This window comes from Mobula hypostoma, chromosome 19, assembly GCF_963921235.1.
Source record: "Mobula hypostoma chromosome 19, sMobHyp1.1, whole genome shotgun sequence".
In the NCBI taxonomy this organism is placed as follows: domain Eukaryota; kingdom Metazoa; phylum Chordata; class Chondrichthyes; order Myliobatiformes; family Myliobatidae; genus Mobula; species Mobula hypostoma.
This window is the reverse complement of record NC_086115.1, coordinates 21350630-21370611: the sequence shown is the minus strand read 5'-3', so window position 1 is coordinate 21370611 and position 19982 is coordinate 21350630. Positions and strand designations below refer to the sequence as shown.

Genomic DNA, 19982 nt, shown 5'->3' with positions numbered 1-19982 from the left:
ATTGGGCCATAGGTACTGTTCCTCTGCTGTTTAATTCTGTGTCTATGATTAAAACCTCAATTTACTTGAATTGTGACAATGACGGGGTATTACCAAGCTCCTAATCACAAGTCAAAATATTGTTGTAAGTCATCTAAAACCATATCAAAGCTGGGGAAACTTAAATTGTAATGTTGAGTTCCAGCTCAGAAAATATCTTAAATTTCCAAGTTCAAAGTAAATCTACTACTCAAGTATATGTTACCTTGAGATTTGTTTTCTTGTTGGCAATTACAGGAAAGCAAAGAAATACAACGGAAATTATGGAAAAACTATACCGTAAGTAACAAAGACTGACAAACAACGAATGTAAAAAAGAAGATAAATTATGCAACTAATAAACCAAAAGTAAATAAATAATACTGAGTTGTAGAATGCTTGAAAAGGAATCCATAGTTTGTGGAGTCAGTCTAGTGCTGAGGTGAGTGAAGTTATCTATGCTGGTTCAGGACCCTGATGATTGCAATGTAATATTGTTCCTGAACCTGGTGGTGTGGGACCTCAGGCTCCCTCCTGTACATTCTGCCCGATGGTTGTAGGAAAAAGGAAGAATGGTCAGGATGATGGGGGTCTTTGATGGATGTTGCTTTCTTCTGGCAGCAGTCCTGCTCAGTGCATCCAATGATGGGGAGGGTTTTGTCTGTGATGGACTGCGCAGTATCCGTCACTTTCTGTAGACTTTTCCGTTCCTGGGCATTGATGTTTCCATTCCAGGCCATGACGCAGCCAGTCAGGATACTGTTCATGGTACACCTATAGAAGATTGTCAAAGTTCTAGATGACATGCTAAATCTATGCAAACTTCTAAGAAAGCACATCCTTTATACACATGAAGTCACAGTGCTGAGTTGATAGAAAAGAGTGAAGGGTCAGACATCCCTGCCAGACCGGCAGCAAGGCGACTATTCTCGTTGCCTGATTCAGATGGTGTCACTCTAAAATAAGTCATGAGAGGTCATACCCTGTGTCATGTGTGACTTGACCATGATATTCTGACACCAGCTTCTCTGCACGGCTGCCCAGCTGAGTGGTACCACAATTAGATACCAATCCAGTCAAAGTCAGAAAATGACCTGCAGGCGTCCCTCAAAGATTCTTCTTTTGGCAACACAATCCATAAACACAACATCAAACTCTATTCTTATAGCCACCTTTGTCTCTTCCACTGTACCATCCCTGAACTGTCTGTCATACTGCATGTCGGGCATCCAGTAATGTAGTAGATGAACTGAAACTTCTTTCAACTTGAGAAAACCAAAGATTTCCTTCAGTGCACATCTGTGGACCTCATCTGCACCCTTGGCAACTACCTGGCACCAAACCAAACCTTCAGCAATACCTGTGTCATAGCTGACCAAAGGTGAAGCCTGCACCATATAACCACATAATCACTAAGGTGAGCTATTAGTCAAATCCACCCTTGCCCATGCTTATTTCCCGATGAGTACTTCACAGCTTTATCACTTCTGGACTTGAGTATTCCTGACCTCTCTCAATTTACTTTTGCCAGCTTGATGTTATGCAAATTGTTTTATCTGTACTGGGATATATATCCCTATTCTCTATAGCAACTAATGATGATTTCAACTGGACTGAGCAGTCTTTCTTTCTCTGAATGCTGTTATCCTTTTAATCACCTTCCTATCCAATCCAGTTCCTGCTTTGTTCCTTTTAAATAATGCTCACATTTTAGCTGACAATTATATAATTTACTGGATGAGGAAAAAGAAATATTCCAGGTACAGCTTTTTTTTTAGTAATTTTAATGGAAAAGTTAAATCTGATATAATAATAAAGCTGTTAAGGTGTATGGTGTGTTGGCCTTCATTAGTCAGCAGATTGAGTTCAAGATGCGTGAGGTAATGTTACAGCTCTATTAAAACCCGCTTGGACCACACTGGGAGTATTGTGTTCAGTTCTGGCTGCTTTATTATAGGAAGGATGTGGAAGCTTTTGAGATGGTGCAGAAGAGATTTACCAGGATGCTGCCTGGATTAGAGAGTGTGTCATATGAAGATAGGTTGAGTGAGCTAGGGCTTTTCTCTTTGGAGTGAAGGTCAATGAGAGGTGACTTGATAGAGGTGTAGAAGATGATAAAAGGCATAGATCAATAGTTACCCAGAGATTTTTCTAGTCATAGTCATAGCCATACTTTATTAATCCCGGGGGAAATTGGTTTTCGTTACAGTTGCTCCATAAATAATAAATAGTAATAGAACCATAAATAGTTAAATAGTAAATATGTAAATTATGCCAGTAAATTCTGAAATAAGTCCAGGACCAGCCTATTGGCTCAGGGTGTCTGACCCTCCAAGGGAGGAGTTATAAAGTTTGATGGCCACAGGCAGGAATGACTTCCTATGACGCTCTGTGTTGCATCTCGGTGAAATGAGTCTCTGGCTGAATGTACTCCCTATGCCCAACCAGTACATTATGTAGTGGATGGGAGACATTGACCAAGATGGCATGCAACTTGGACAGCATCCTCTTTTCAGACACCACCGTGAGAGAGTCCAGTTCCATCTCCACAACATCACTGGCCTTACGAATGAGTTTGTTGATTCTGTTGGTGTCTGCCACCCTCAGCCTGCTGCCCCAGCACACAACAGCAAACATGATAGCACTGGCTACCACAGACTCGTAGAACATCCTCAGCATCGTCCGACAGATGTTAAAGGACCTCAGTCTCCTCAGGAAATAGAGACGGCTCTGACCCTTCTTGTAGACAGCCTCAGTGTAGAAATGGCTAAAACAAGGAAGGAATAATTTTAAAGTGATTGGAGGAAAACATAGTGGGGAGCTGTCAGAAGTAAGATTTTTACAAAGCACAGGGTAAGTGCATGAAATGTCCTGCCAGGGGTGATGTTAGAGGCAGATAGATTAGGGACATTTAAGAATCTCTTAGACAGACACATAGATGATAAGAAAATGGAGGAGAGAAGGATTAGATTGTATGGTTAATGAATTAAAAGGTTGGCACAATGCCATGGGCTATACTGTGCTGTAGTGTTCTATGTTCTATCTGTGCAACATGATAATTAACAATTGAATTGGTATTAATAATCATCTGGCTTCCACTATTTTCCAGTGACGTATGGAATGACCAGTTCAAATGCCTACTACTACACCAAGGTCATGTCAAATCTCTTCCTCTCAACAGCAGTAGATACACGGGTCACCTTCCAAACGATCCGCAACATGAATGACTTTTGGGATGTAAGTACAATTCAGTGTAATTCTTTTCTTTAAAAACATTGCAACGTGTAAAGCATCATGTGTTAAACCAGAGGGTGCTTCTCCTTCTCAGATATATGTATGCTCCAAACTACTCTGCATTGATATTTGGTAGAATGCAGATCTTTCTAGCTTTGGCCTAGAACGGTATATTAAGGCTGTCCTGATGAAGGGTCTCAGGCTGAAATGTCAACAGTTTATTCCTCTCCAAACTGGCTGAGTTCCTCCAGCATTTTGTGTGGGTTACTCTGTATAAAGGCTGTGTTGTATAGGAAAGGGTGTCATATAATTCTTGTACAGGGCATGTCAGTAAACAGATTCCATTAAGAGCAAAGACAAAACACATGAAAACATGGATGTGCGTAGAGTGCTAGCCACAGTTTGTAGGCTTGGGATAAAAGATAATTGAGGTGGTGTTGGAAATATCGGGATCTAGACTTGAGGAGGGGGGGGAGCATGAAGAATCAGAATCAGGTTTATTATCACCGGCACGTGACGTGAAATTTGTTAACTTAGCAGCAGCAGTTCAACGCAATACATAATCTAGCAGAGAGAAAAAACATAATAAATAAAATAAAACATAATAATAAATAAACAAGTAAATCAAATACGTATATTGACTAGATTTTTTTAAATGTACAAAAACAGAAATACTGTATATTTTAAAAAAAGTGAGGTAGTGTCCAAAGCTTCAATGTCCATTTAGGAGTCGGACGGCAGATGGGAAGAAACTGTTCCTGAATCACTGAGTGTGTGCCTTCAGGCTTCTGTATCTCCTGAGATGGAGTGACACGGAAGAAGTTCTTTCAAAGGACAGAGAAGCTCCAGGAAAAGGGAATTTGAGGAACCGAGTGGTAACCCACGGGATCAGGTGCTGGAAAAGCAACCAAACAGTTGAAATTGGGTGTGCATAGGGGTGGTTGTTGTCGGTCATGTGATAGGACCAGAATCCTGGACATGGATATCTGAGTAAATATTCGTCAAATGACTCAAACTGGCGATTGGTTCCACAGCAGCATCTAATCATCAGTAGCATCCTGGGGTTAGAGGACTGTGTATTGTGCATGGATGGGTCGGTGGGAGGGAGGAACAGGGCTTCTTTCACTGATGTTGCTTTGTCACTTGGTGTGTTCCTTCTGTTGCGTTCTGTGTTGTTCTGCAGAGCATTGTGGGTATGCTACATTGGCGCCAGAATGTGTGACGATACTGGTGGGCAGCTCCTGTATCAATGCACGTAGTAAATGAATCTGAATTTGAATCACCTACTGGCTGGTTTTCATGTATGAGCTTAAAAGTGTATTTGATTCATTCAGACAAACTGTCGCAACCTTGCGCTCTACAGGCCGTAACCCACGCGTGCCATTAGGTGCTCTGCCTCCTTCTCCTTGGCTTGGGTGGGTAACTTGAGACTGGTTTTCTCAGACAGTGGAACAGCAACTTGAATCGTGAGTTCAATATGAAGGTGGATTGAGAAAATCAGGTTGGTGCTGGATCCCAAGAGAAGGAATTCATAGAGTGGAACCAAGAACGCCATCTTGTGCGATTGGATCCTCAATTTCGTCACCTGCAGACCCCAATCAGTTCAGATTAGCAAGAACATCTCCTCCATGATCTCCATCAGCACAGGTACACCACAGGGCTGTGTGCTTAGCCCCCTGCCTACTCACTTTACACCTCTGACTATGTGGCTAGGTACTGCTCCAACACCAAGTGCGTTTGCTGATGACACTACTGGTGTGGGCTGAATCAAAGGTGGTGATGAATCAGCATACAGGAGGGAGATTGAAAATTTGGCTGAGGGGTGTTACAACAACAACCTCTCACTCAATGTCAGCAAGACCAAGGAACTGATTGTAGGCTTCATGAGAGGAAACCAGAGGTTCATGATCCAGTCCTCATCGGAGGATCAGAGGTTGAGAAGGTTAGCAACTTTAAATCCCTCGGTGTTACTATTTCAGAGCACCTGTTTTGAACCTGGCACGTAAGTGAAATTGCGAGGAAAACATGGCAGTACCTTTACTTCCTGAGCAGTCTGAGGAGGTCTGACATGGCATCTAAAACTTTGGCAAACTTCTATGGTTGTGCATTGGAGAGTATATTGACTGGCTGCATCATGCCTGGTGTGGAAACACCAATGCCTTTGAACAGAAAATCCTACAAAAGGTAGTGGATTCAGCCCAATACTTCATGGGAAAAGCCACCCAACGACTGAGCACATCTACATGGAATGCTGTTGGAGGAAAGTGGAATCCATCATCAGATAACCCCACCACCCAGGCCATGCTCTTTCCTCACTGCTGCCATCGGGTAGAAGGCACAAGAACCTTAGGACTCACACCACCAGGTTCAAGAACAATTACTAGCCCACAGCCAACTTGGAGTTTATTGATTAGTTTTAAGGGGATAGTGGTATTGAATGCTGAGCTGTAGTCGATAAAGAGCATCCTGCTGTATTCATCTTTGCTGTCCAGATGTTGCAGGGTTGCATGTAGAGACAATGAGATTTGCTGCGGACAAGTTGCTCCGGTCGGCTAATTGGAGTGGATCCAAGTCTCCTCTCAGTCAGGAGCTGATACGTTTCCTCACCAGCCTCTCAAAACACTTCATCACTGTGGATGTACAGCACTAAGTACAACCGTTATTACCACACGCTCTTCCTGGGCACTGGTATAATTGAAGCTGCTTGGAGCAGGTGGGTACACACACTGCCGAAGTGAACACACCAGCTAGTTGGTCAGCACAGGACTTTAGAATGTGGCCACATGTCCTGTCTGATGATCCCCATGGATCCACCCTCTGGAAGGCAGCCCTCACATCATCTTCAGGCACCGAGGTCAAAGGATCATCGGGAGCTGTCGGGGATTGTGACGATTCCTCCATGTTCTGACGGTCAAACTGAGAATAGAAGGCACTGAGCTCAGCTGGATGCGAAGCCCTGCTGTTTCCCTCGTCGCCTGATTTAACTTTGTAGGAGGTGACAGCGTTCAAGCCTGCCACAGCTCTCGAGCATCCTTCATTGATTTGTTTGGTTTGGAATCTCCGCTTTGCCCGTGAGATGGCCATTCCGGAGATCATACCTGCTCCTCCTACAGTTTCATTGATCTCCAGACCTGAATGCTTCTGAGGTGGCCCTCAGCAGATTTCTGTAATCCTGTAATTGTTTCTCTGCCTCCCACAACCACCTCTTAGTTGTTCTAATCTCTGGAGCCTTGCTTTTTAGGCTCTGCCTGAGGAGGACAGCCAAGTGTCCAGGACGGCCATCAGGTAGACATTCCACATCGTAGTGTTGCAGTGGTGCAGTATGATGGGACCTCTGGTGCTACAGGTTATTTGCTGGTCATAAATGGGCAGGATTTTCTTCCTACAAGCCTGGTTGAAATCTCTGCCTATAATTTGAAATGCATCAGGATGGGCTATTTCTTGTCTGCGGACGGAATCAAGCAGTGTCGTGAGTGCTTGATTACAGTCAGCCACTGGTGGTATCTAAGCTGCAGTCAGGATCACAGATGAGAACTCCCAAGGCAAATAGAATGGATGGCATTTGATTGTTAGGGGTTCCAAGCTGATGGAGAATGAGTCTGACAGAACCGCCTTGTCGGAACATCAACAGGAGTTAAGCATAAAACACACACCTCCTTCCTTTGCCTTACCTGAGTCCATAGTTCAGTGTGTTCTGTAAACCGTGCACCCTTCTGGTCTGACTGCTGCATCTGGCGTGTCCGCAGATAACCAAGTTTTCATACAGCAAACCATTGAGATATTTCTCATCTGCCTCTGATACAGCAGTTTTGTCCTCAGATCCTCAGTTGCATTCTCCAGTGACTGCACGTTTGCCAACAAGATGTTGGGTAGGAGAGGCCTCATCCTAGTGCGTTTTGGCCCAGCTTGGTTAAATGTCAATAGTTTGGATGACGGAATTGATGGCTTTGTGGCCAAGTTTGCGGTGATACAAAGATAAGAGGAGGGGCAGATAGTGTTGAAGAAATGGTGTTCTGTCTCTGTGGCACTGTTCACTACGCATGTAGTTTGTTGTATGTAAACATCACTTCTGGTGTAAGCTGCTTTTTCACATCAATTCCTGCACGGGTGAATTTGGATTTCGACTTGAAGCACACACGATAAAAAGACATCCATCTCCATCCACTCTTTATTTGCCTTGAAACAGCAATATCTGTGAAACACTCACAACACGCTGGAGGAACTCAGCAGGTTGGGCAGCATCCGTGGAAACGATGAGTCAACGTTTTGGGCCGGAACCCTTCGTCAGGACTGAAGAGGGAAGGGGCACAGGCCCTATAAAGAAGGTGGGCCTCTGCCCCCTCCATCTTCAGTCCTGACAAAGGGTTCCGTCCCGAAACGTCGACTCATCGTTTCCATGGATGCTGCCGGACCTGCAGAGTTCCTCCAGCGTGTTGTGAGTGTTCCTTTGATCCCAGCATCTGCAGATTATTTTGTGTTAGCAATATCTGTGAATCTTGAGCTTGTTAATATTGGTAAACATTTAGTAGATGTACCTTGAAGAAAGTAGTATGTTTATTGTTCATCACTATTAAGTTTTTGTTTCGCCCCAAGTTCACTCTAGTCCACAGCATAGCTATAGCATATAGCATGTGTGTGTTACCTGGTTTAACGCTGATCATGAGAATAATCCATAATATTCGCATATTCAGGTGTGCAACGATTCTGCATTGAATCTAACACGTGTTTCACTTAACTTACTGCAGTTTCAAAAAGGTTTCTCATTAAAAACCCTAAAGAAAGCTTCCATCCTGGATGATTTTTAACAAGGTGCTTAACTCCCCTGCTGAGTTTTGTACACAAGGCACTGCGAGGGCAGAAGGATTTAGACCGAATGGGAGAATGGGCGGAGAAGTGGCAGGTGCAATGTATTGTAGGGAAGTGTATGCTCGTGCATTTGACAGAAGGAATAAAAGTGCAGACCATTCTCTAAATGGGGAGAAAACTCAGAAATCAGAGGTACAAAAGCATTTGGTAGCCCTTGTGCTGAGGATTTATAAGGCATTAGTCAGACTGCACCTGGAGTATTGTTAGCAGTTTTGGGCCTTTTAACTAAGGAAGGACGTGCCAGTACTGGAGAGATTTCAAAGGAGGTTCGCAAGTGATCATGGGAATGAAAGGGTTAGCATATGAGGAGCATTTGACAGCTCTGGGCCTGTATTCACTGGCTTTTAGAAGAATGAGGGGGGATCTCAAGGAAACTTGTTGAATATAGAAAGACCTAGACAGGAACAGACATGGAGACTATGTTTTCTGTAGCGAGGGAGTCTTGGACCAGAGGGCACAGCCTGAGAATAGAAGGGCATCATGTTAGAACAGAGATGAGGAGAAATTTATTTAGCAAGAGAGTGGTGAATTTGTGGAATTCATTGCCACAGACAGCTGTGTAGGCCAAGTCATTTGGTATATTTAAAACAGAGGGTGATAGGTTCTTGATTAGTAAGGACATCAAAGGTTGCAGGGAGGAGGAAGGAGAATGTGGTTGAGAGGTCTAATAAATAAGCCTTGATGAAATGGCAGAACAGACTCGATGGGCTGAATGGCCTAATTCTGCTCCTATATCCTATAATGGAAGGGTACAGGTCTAATGAGGCAAATGTTATCACAAGCGGCATGCTTGAGATGGTGTGAAAGGGGCCAGTTCTGTGCTGTATATTTCAACGATTCAGTGCTAGTCACAGGCAGTGAATTGGGAATTTACATGCATTTGTGAATAGTAAAAGGCAATTGTATAATGGACATGGTCATTGGTTATCCAGTCTCGATCCTCATACTCACACAAAGCATGCAGGTGTATTTTAAACACTTTATGTATATATTGATGATGGTGAGATAAACAGCAAAATGAGCACATGTTTACAATTGTGAGTGATCTGCCTGCTTAATTGCCGAGTGGTGGCAGATGTTTGCTGCGTAAACATGCCCACATATAAAGTCCATTTGTATGTATTGTGTAAGCATACACTACGTGAGATGTTCATGAGTATATTAGCTGACAGGGTTAAGACAGTGTTACTGCCGTGACTAAGCAATTTCTGTTGGGCACTCACATAAGGGAGGAAACACGGAATTTCTAATATTTTACAGTTAAATTTTAATAACAGAAATAATGGTATCATTTTTTATTGTTATACATTGACAATATAAAGTTTAAGTATATTACTGTATTTCTCTTTTCATTGGCTTACCAAACCAATGCAACCAACCATTCATCCAGTAGGATTTTTGTTCGATCTGAATTTCAGGGAAGGTTATCGTTGCAGAGATGAATGAATGAGGTGAAATCATGAATGTTTTCAGGCAGACAGGTGAAGCGAGGGTGGAGGGTTAGGATGGAGCACCAACTCAGTTTGTGTGAGCTACAGTTTGCTGTAGCTTTATACTTTTACAAGAACACACATGCCTAGAAAATATGCAGTAAGCCACGTTGGAGTTCAGACAGGTACATATCATGCCAGAGGGATTTGAAGTGCCAAAGTGGATCACAAATGGAAGTGTGTGGTCCAATTTTGGAATGTCCATGGTTTTATCAGGGAGTGATTTTAACCTGATCTGTTCCCGGCACAATGAGCATACAAAAAATGCACTCTCATCATTCAGATGTCTATTCTGCTCAGCAGCACAGTTGGTAACTGAGTGCTGGGAATCCCATTGTGGATTGCTGAAGGTGAGCTATCGGGCAAGTGCACATCACAAGAACAGGCAAATCATTATTTCTTTGTTTACAAAGTGACACTTTTTTCATCTTCAGGAATAGCTTTTTCACATTTCCTCACAGGAAGGCCCTTTGGCCCGTCAAGTCTGTGTTGGGTGTACTTCATGTCCTGTTCTGCACCTATTTCCCTGCTACCTGCTCTCTAAAACATGCCCATTAAAAGCTTCTGATTCTCCCATCAACTGCCAGCGGTAATTTACTGCAGCCAGTTAACCTAACAAGCAACTACAGGAGGAAACTAGAACACCCAGAGTAAAAGCATGTTCTCATAGCGAGAATGTGAAATCTGCATGAAGATGGGAGCGGAGGTCAGGGTCAGCTCTGTTGATGGGCAATGAGACAACTGTACCATCTGCCACATCATTGCGCTTTCCTACAGTTTGCAATGAAAGTAGAAAAGCAATAAAAAAAGGTCCACATGTAGTTCAGCAATGAATGAACGTCTCGGTCAACTTCAGGAGCAACATCTGGAACGACTGGAACATACCACATGCAGGAAGGTGTACTTGTTAAAACCATGCTTTTTGTTTTAATATCCTCTGTGAATTAGGGCATGACTTATTCCATAGAGCTTCACACACAAGATGCTGGAGGAACTCAACAGGTCAGGCAGCATCTATGGAGATGAATAGTCAGCAATTCAGGCCCAAGACCCTTTTTCGGGACTGGAAAGGAAGGGTGAGGGGGAGGGGAATGAGGGCGAGCTATGAGGTGATAGGTGGGTGGGAGAGGTAAAGGGCTGGGGCGGGGATCAGACTGTGAGAGAAGGGGAAAAGGAGAAGCACTAGGGGAATAGGCAGGTAAGGAGAAGAAAAGAGAGGCCAGAGAGGGGAAAGAAGAAGAGGGAAGGTGGAGGAAAAAATTACTGGATGGAGGAATCGATGTTCATGCCATAAATTTAGAGGCTACCTAGATGAATATGAGGTGTTGCTCCTCCACTCTGATGGTGGCCTCATCGTGGACACGTTGGAAAGGGAATGGGGAGAGGAATTAAAATGGTTGGCCACTGGAAAAGTCTGCTTTTGCCAGATGCAGTGGAGGTGCTCGACAAAGCAGTCACCCAGTTTACGTCGGGTCTCACCAATGTCGAGGAGGCAGCATCAGGAGCACCGGATACAATAGAAGACCTCAACAAGTTTGCAGGTGAAATGTTGCCTCACCTGGAAGGACTGTCTGGGGCCCTGAATGGAGGTGAGGGAGGAGGTGAATGGGCAGTTGTAGCATTTCTGTTGCTAACAGGGATATGTGCCAGGAAGGAGATTAGTGGGGAGGGATGAATCAAAAGGAAATTATGGAAGAAATGTGCCGGGATGGAGTTAGCACCTCCACTGCATCTGCTAAATGCAAAATTTTGTGATGGTCAACCATTTTAATTCCTATCCCCTTTCCTGTTCCAACATGTCGGTCCCTGGCCTCTTCTTTTGCCATGATGAGGCCACTCTCAGTGAGGAGGAGCAACACCTTATATTCCATTTAGGTAGCTCCAACCTGATGGCTTGAACATGGATTTCTCCTTCTGGTAACTTTCTCCCTCCCCCTTCCCTCTTCTTCTATTCACCTGCAATTCTATGGACGTGAACGGGACACCCAGATGGTATGTAGCCTCCCAGGTGCCAGGGTTGGGAACGTCTCAGACCATGTTCACAGCATTTCAGAGAGGGAGGGAGAGCAGCCAGATATCTTGGTACATACTGGTACCAATGACATTGAAAGGAAAAGCAAAGAGGTCCTGAAGAGAAAATTTAGAGAGCTCGGCAGAAAGCTGAGAAGCAGGAGCTCCAGGCTGGTAATTTCTGGATTGCTAACTGTGGCACGCACCAGTGATGGTAGAAACAGGATGATTTGGCAGATAAATGTGTGGCTGAGAAGCTGGTGCAGGGGACAGGGCTTCAGGTTCTTGGATCATTGGGATCTCTTCTGGGGGCAGCTTTGACCTGTACGAAAGGAAAGGATTGCACCTGAACCCGAGGGGGACCATTATTCTCACAGGCAAGTTTGTTAGAGCTGTTGGGGAGGGTTTAAGCTAATTTGGCAGGGGTGTTGGAACCAGAGTGAAGGGATTCTGAATAGGACGGATGATTAAAAAGCAAAGATAGCATGCAGTCAGACTGTCAGGAAGGGCAGACAGATGACAGGACAAAATTGCAACCAGCAGGGTGAGGATCAGTGCATTAGGGATGCAGAATCTAAAAGGGTAGCAAATACAGTACTCAAGGTGCTATATCTCAATGCACGGAGTATAAGAAATAAAGTGGATGATCTTGTTGCACGTTTATAAATTGTCAGGTATGATGTTGTGGCCATCACTAAACTGTGGCTGAAGGATGGTTGTAGTTGGGAGCTGAATGCCCAAACTCACACATTGTATCAGAGGGATAGGAAGGTAGGCAGAGGAGCTGGTGTGGCTCTACTGGTAAAGAATGGCATCAAATCATTAGAAAGATGTGACATAGAATCGGAAGATGTTGAATCCTTGTGAGTAAGTTAAGAAACTGCAAGGATAAAAGGATCCTGATGGCAGTTATATACAGGCCTCCAAACAATAGCTGGGATGTCGACTACAGATCACAACGGGAAATAGAAAAGGCATATCAAAAGGGCAATGTTATGATAGTCGTGGGAGATTTTATCATGCAGTTAGGTTGGTAACAGATCTCAAGAGAGTGAATTTGTTGAATGCTTTCAAGATGGCAATTTAGAGCAGCTTGTCGTTGAGCTTATGAGGGGAAAAACTTTACTGGATTGGGTGTTATGTAATGAACCAGAGGCGATTAAGGAGCTTAAGGTAAAGGAACCCTTAGGACCCTTAGGAGGCAGTGATCACAATATGATTGAGTTCAACTTGAAATCTGATAGAAAGAAAGTAAAGTCTGATGTAGCAGTATTCAGTGGTGTAAAGGAAATTACAGTGGTATGAGAGAGGAGTTGGCCAAAGTAAATTGGAAGGGGATGCTGGCAGGGATGCTTGAGTTTCTGGGGAAAGTAGGAAAGCGCAGGATAAATGTATTCCAAAAACAAATAAATACTTGAAAGCCAAAATAGTACAACTATAGTTGACAAGGGAAGTCAAAGCTAATGTAAAAGCAAAAGAGAGGACAGACAACAAAGCAAAAATGAGCAGGAAGATAGAGGATGGGGAGCTTTTAAAAGCCCACAGCAATTTAAAAGCCTACAGCAACTAAAAGAATCATTATGAGGGAAAAGATGAAGTATGAAAGCAAGCTAGCAAACAATATCAATGTGGATAGAAAAAGCTTTTTCAAGTATAAAAAAATGAGGTAAGTGTGGACATAGGGGTGCGAGAAAATGAGGTCGGAGAAATAATAATGGGGGGGGAGGGGGAGACAGGAAATGGTCCTGGACTTATTTCATAATTTACTGGCATAATTTACATATTACTATTTAACTATTTATGGTTCTATTACTATTTATTATTTATGGAGCAACTGTAACGAAAACCAATTTTCCCCGGGATTAATAAAGTATGACTATGACTATGACTATGGCTAAATGACAGATGAACTAAATGGGTATTTTGCATTAGCTTTCACGGTGGAAGATACTAGCAGTGTGCCAGGTGTTGAAGGGTGTGAGAGAAGAGAAGTGAGTGCAGTTACCAATACAGTGGAGAAGATGTTCAAAAAGCTGGAAGACTTAAACCTGCATCAGTCACCTGGACCAAATGAACTGTATCCTAGGGTTCTGAAAGAGGTAGCTGTTGAGATTGTGGAGGCATTAGTAAAGTTCTTTCAAGAATCATTGGACTCTGGCATGATTCCAGAGGACTGGAAAATTGCAGATGTCATTCCACTCTTTAAGTAAAGAGGGAAGCAGCAGAAAGGAAACTATAGTCCAGTTAGCCTGACCTCAGTGGTTGAGAAGATGTTGGAGTCAATTGTTAAGGATGAGGCTATGGAGTACTTGGTGACACAGGACAATATAAGACACAATCAGTATGGTTTCCTTCAGGGAAAATCTTGCCAGACAAACCAGTTGGAATTGTTTGAGGAGATTACAAGTAGGATAGATAAAGGGGATGCAGTGAATGTTGTTGTGGTAAACCATATATATGTTGTAACTGGGCTAACTGTCTGGACACGCCCCTCTGCTGACTGCCCCTGTGGCTCCTCCCACAGAGTCCTGTATAAAGGTGTTTCGCCTTGCCCCTCCCTCTCAGTCCGGAGGCAGACACTCACCGTAGAGGTCGTATTGTACAGCAAATAAAAGCCTTTCAGTATTTTACACAACTTCAGTCTTTTGGAGTTATTGAAGGTGCGTAATATTTGGATTTTCAGGAGGCCTTTGACAAGGTGCTACGCATGAGGCTGCTTACCAAATTAAGAGCCCATGGTATCACACGAAAGTCACTGGCATGGTTAGAGTATTGGCTGATTGGTAGGAGTCAGCAAGTGGTAATAAAAGGACACATTTCTGGTTGGCTGCCAGTGAGTAGCTGTGTTTCACAGGGGTTGGTGTTGGGACCACTTCTTTTTATGCTGTTTCTCAATGAATAAGATGATGGAATAGATGGCTGTGTTGCCAAGTTTGTAGATGATATGAAGATTGGTGGAAGGGCAGGTAGTGTTGAGGAAACAAGTAGGCTGCAGAAGGACTTAAACAGATTAGAAGAATGGGCAAGAAAGTGAGAAATGAAATACAATGTTTGAAAATGCATGGTCATGTACTTTGGTAGAAGAAATAAATGTGCAGACTATTCTCTAAATGGGGAGAAAATCCAAAAATCTGAGATGCAAAGGGACTTAGGAGTCCTTGTGCAGAACACCCTAAAGTTTAACTTGCAGGTTGAGTCGGTGGTGTGGAAGGCAAATGCCATGTTATGGTCTCGGCCTGAAATGTCGACTGTACCTCTTCCTAGAGATGCTGCCTGGCCTGCTGCGTTCATCAGCAACTTTGATGTGTGTTGTTGGCATTTCAGAGCAGGTTTACAGTATCTGGATTGATAGTCTGTCTTATGTTGAAAGGTGAGGCTTGTGTCTTCTGGAGTTTAGAAGAATGAGAGGGAAATCAATTGAGAAGTACAATGGAGTCTTGACAGAGTGGATGCCAAGAGTATATTTTCTCCATTAGAGAAAAGAGTCACTGTTTACAAAAGCCTTACCATGGACAATATTACAGATTGTATATCATCTGGATGAACCTTCTGGCTTTCACAAGAGTCATAAGCATCACTTACTTAAAACTTTTTATCTCAGAGGTTTTGAGCCTTAGAAACTTTCTTTCTCAGAACAGAGGAAGTAGAGACTTTGAATGTTCTTAAAGCAGACTCTTGATGTGGAAAACAGTGGGCAGGAATGTGGAGTGGAAGTATGATTGGACAAATTATGGTGTTATTAAATGATGGAATAGCCTCAAGGGGTCACAAAGCTCACTTCTGTTCAAAGTGAAATGGCAGATTAGGCAGCAAGTAGCTGAGTTAATCATCAACTACAAAAACAGAAGAAATTCTGCAGATGCTGGAAATTCAGAGCAACACACACAAAATTGCTGGAGGAACTCAGCAAGTCAAGCAGCATCTGAGACCCTTCGTGGGTCAGGGTCAACCACAGATGCTGTGTCCTATCTGCTGGTGCAGTGTCATCAGTCGAATCACAAGCCAGGTCAGTACGAAATGGAGAACAAGCTCCTAAGGAGCATCTATGGAGAAGAATAAAGAGTCGACATCTTGGGCTGAGACCTAGGTTTTGTGTTTTTGTTTTTTTTTGTGTGTTGCTTTGAGTTAATGTTTCAGCTCAGTAATATTTCCTCAGAACTGAGAAACACTGGAGATAAATAAGCTTTAGGATGCAGAAGAAAAAAGGTCAGTACAAAACTTTGCATTAGCATCCTGTAGTTAAAGCATATGCTTTCCTTGATTCTATTGAAGTCAGTGAACTCTGATTTAAGAACATAAGCACATAAGAAATAGGAGCAGGAGTCGGCCATCTGGCCCTTGGAGCCTGCTCCACCATTCAATGTCATGGCTGATCTGATCATGGACTCATCTCCACTGCCTGTTTCCCATAACCCTTAATTCCTCTACTACTGCTTTATTCAACTGTTTCAGCCAGGATCCTGTCTGAATCCTAATAAATTATCAGTGGAAAAGCAAAAGCAGGGATGCCTCCTTTTAAACTGCCTGTACAACCTGACATGTTTGCAGTATTCTGAGGGATTCAGTGAACTGGAGTCTCAAAGGTGCAGAGCAGTGGCTCGGCAGGTATGGGCCAGATTGACGCAGCAGGGCCCAGGCCCGAGGGTGAGGAACGAGCCGATGTTTGGCTGATTTAAGCACCCGGCCAGATTGAAAAGGTTGAGTATGGGTCGAATTGAAGTGGTAGGGCCCGGGACCAGAACAAGGAATGAGCCAGTGTTGCTGCGGACCTGGGGTCGAATTGAAGTGGTAGGGCCGGGGCCTGGGAGTGAAGAATGAGCTCAGGTTTGGCCGGTTTAAGCACAGGACCAGATTGGAAGGGTTGGTGTATCGGGGCCAGGGGTAAGTGAAGGTGTTCAGCTCACTGCTCTGCAAGGTTTACTCATCTCGGCCCTGACCTGAGGCTGCGGCCTACAACTAACAGGCTCCCGGACCGGCTGCAGTGCTTCCTGGCTGTGTACTCACGTTCGTGAGCTTTAGTTCTGAATGTTATTTTTTATTGTTTTGCATGATTTGTGTTTGGTCTTTTTTTGATGGGTTCTATGGTGTTTTTTTTTGTAGCTGCCTATGAGATGAATTTCAAGGTTGTACATAAATAATAATAAAGGCATCTGTTAGTCTTGCGAGACCATGGATCTGCACCTGGAAAATCTTCACTCTCCAGAGTGCAGGCCTGGGCAAGGTTGTATGGAAGACCAGCAGTTCCCCATGCTGCAAGTCTCCCCTCTCCACGACACCAATGTTGTCCAAGGGAAGGGAATTAGGACCCATACAGCTTGGCACCAGTGTCATCGCAGAGCAATGTGTGATTAAGTGCCTTGCTCAAGGACACAGCACATTCCCTTGGCTGGGGCTCGAACTCACGACCTTCAGGTTGCTAGTCCAATGCCTTAACCACTTGGCCACGTGCCCATATACATAATAAATGTACTCTGAACTCTAATCACATTTTCTCATACTTGCTCTATTCCAACACAAAAGTTGAGAATCTAATATCACTTTTAGATATTTGGGAAAACATTTGGTCTGTGATTTGTTTGTGGCAATAATTTACAGATTTGCTAAGAATATTATCACACTGTTGTAATTTTGTAATGTACAGTAAATACTATCTTGAAACATTCAAAGACATCGGTTTGTTTCTGAAGTTTGCACTGGCCTGTTTCATTCAACGCTTGTGTTTTATGCTCAGTATGCACAGGGTCCGTTGCTGAATGGATTGTACTGGACCAAATGGTACAACGGTGATCTGATCTCACACGGTCCTCATTCATTTATTTACTATGAAAATATGCTTCTGGGTGTTCCCCGAATCCGACAGATCAAAGTCATGAATAATTCCTGTGTAGTCCATAAGGACTTTCGAAAAGACATCATTGGATGCTATGATATTTATACAACAGACAATGAAAATAAATCGCCAATCAAAAATGGAACTGCGTGAGTGTAATCTTTTTGTTTAACCAGTGGATTGCCAACATCATTGCAACTAATAGTTATGTTGTATATTTCCACCTTTACTCCCCGCTTTCTAATAATGCCTTACTTCTCACCTTCTGAGTTAACTGATTTCCACTCAGCTACAACAATGTGTTCCAAATAATCAGTAGTCAGCTGCAGAATGTGGATGGGAGAAGTAGATTTTACATTGGGACCTGTAGTAAGGAGCATCATTCAAAGTGAGAGTGACCTGCTCCCCACCAGCATCTTCAGCAGACAACTGCAGCAGGGAGGTCCAAGCCACCGATGACACCAAATGTAGTCTCAAACTTACTGATGGTCAGGCATTTTATACCATAATATTGTGCATGATAGATTAACTGAGTCTGTATGCGTTTTGAAAAACATCAAAAACTGATTTTATTTAAGCTGTCAAATTCATATATTGGGCTAAAATAAAATAAGTGAGTCATATCAATGTCTATGCCAAGACCAAATTATTCATAAACTTTGTGAAAGCTGGAAAGTTCACACAGATGATAGGAAATCAGTCCAAAGATTATTTGCATTTTAGAGAACCTTTCTACAATTCATAGGTTAGGTGTCAATTGCATCATATTTCATTTATGTGTAACATCTTGACACACTTCACCACACTATAGGTGCAAAACAAATGCAAATTGTTGCTTTACTTATTTTTGGACTTTAGAATCTCGTCTGCATCTTCATATTCCGCCACAGTTTTGCTCAAATTTACCTCTCTAACAATTTTCACCACACCTACGCTCTACACTAACGCTTAAATGATTTCCACCACTGTCATGCTCTACTCTACCTCTATAACAATTTGCATCACAGCCAGGCTCTACACGACCTATGAAACAATCGACTCTACCTCTCCAACAATTTACATCACAGCTACAATCTACACTAACCCTTAAACAATTTCCACCACAGGTACGCTCTACCTCTATAACAATTTGCATCACAGCTATGCTCTACATGACTTATGAAACAATTCCCACCACAGCTACGATCTACCCTACCTCTATAACAATTTTCACCACACCTACGCTCCACACTGCCTCTATATCAATTCCCACCACAGCTATACTCCATCCTATCTACATAACAATAACCACCACAACGATGCCCTACGGTACCTTTATAACAATTTCATGGATCATTCTTCTTGATCCTTAAACAATTACTTTGGTTCTGCTATAGGAAGAATTGTTTTCAGTTATTTCAAGAGAAATGTGATGGTTTTGTTAGAATGTTGGCTAATGGGAAGGCTATTAGAAATGAGAGATAATTGGTGTTGCTCAGATAGGGGAAGGGTGAAACAGTAGTCAGCACTGTTCCACTTTTGTTCTTGTTTTGTCTAAAATGTCTTGTGTTTATGCAAAGAAAACAGAATGGAATTTATTGATGACACAACAGTGAAGAGTTTTATTGTCATTGAGGAAGACCAAATTAATTAGTGGATGAACAAGCAGGTGACATATAATTTTTAAATGAAGAGATTATTAAAAACATCAGCCTACACCAAGGAAAAAGAGTATATATTTAAATAACAACTAATTGAAAGTAGACAGGCATACAGAGTAGTCAAATGAAAACAAAAAAGAACAGGAGCAAATATCACTTCACCCCTCTCCCTTTCTTTCTCCCTAGGCCTCCCATCCCATGATCCTCTCATATTCCTTTTGCCAATCACCTGTCCAGCTCTTGGCTCCATCCCTCCCCCTCCTGTCTTCTCCTATCATTTTGGATCTTCTCCTCCCCCTCCCACTTTCAAATCTCTTACTAACTCTTCCTTCAGTTAGTCCTGACGAAGGGTCTCGGCCCGAAACGTCGACTGTACCTCTCCCTAGAGATGCTACCTGGCCTGCTGCGTTCACCAGCAACTTTGATGTGTGTTGCTCAGACAGGATGGTGCAGTATTCAGTGATGAACTGAAAACACAGACATTCAACAATCACAATACCAAAAAAGTCCAGGAAGATACAGTGTTAAAAATAGGCAAAAAGCATTTTGAATTTCATAAGGGGAGCAATAAAAGAATAAAGAAGTAAAATTTAGATGTAGAAGGTAATAGCTAGGATACAGTTAGAACACTACATCATGGAAGTGAGGGCACATTAAGTTTACAAACATTGCCTGTATATTGGCAGGGATCATGTAGGTAGGACGAGGAAATTGAGAAGCTGGTGGTACTTCCACTTGCATGGAGGTTTTAAGCAAAGTTTTTGATTTATGTAAGTTTTGACAAAGTGACTAGATAACTGGAATCATCTTGGACTGGAGAGCTTGTAATCAGCAGTCATCAATTTAAAGGAGAAAGTCAAGAGGAAAGTTATTCACACAAAGGGATATTGGATG

The 19982-nt window shown here is 42.9% G+C and overlaps 1 protein-coding gene across 2 annotated transcripts in view; it reads left to right on the top strand.

The window, feature by feature from the left end:
* Nucleotides 1-289: 289 nt before the first annotated feature.
* Nucleotides 290-19982, top strand: part of pkd2l1 (polycystic kidney disease 2-like 1) — a 61455-nt gene continuing 41762 nt past the window's right edge. For both annotated transcript variants that reach the window (XM_063071154.1, XM_063071153.1), the window contains exons 1-3: nt 290-318; nt 3128-3255; nt 17350-17597. In XM_063071154.1, coding sequence (XP_062927224.1) covers nt 303-318; nt 3128-3255; nt 17350-17597 — 392 coding nt within the window. In that variant the 5' untranslated portion in view covers nt 290-302. The remainder of the gene's footprint in view (nt 319-3127; nt 3256-17349; nt 17598-19982) is intronic.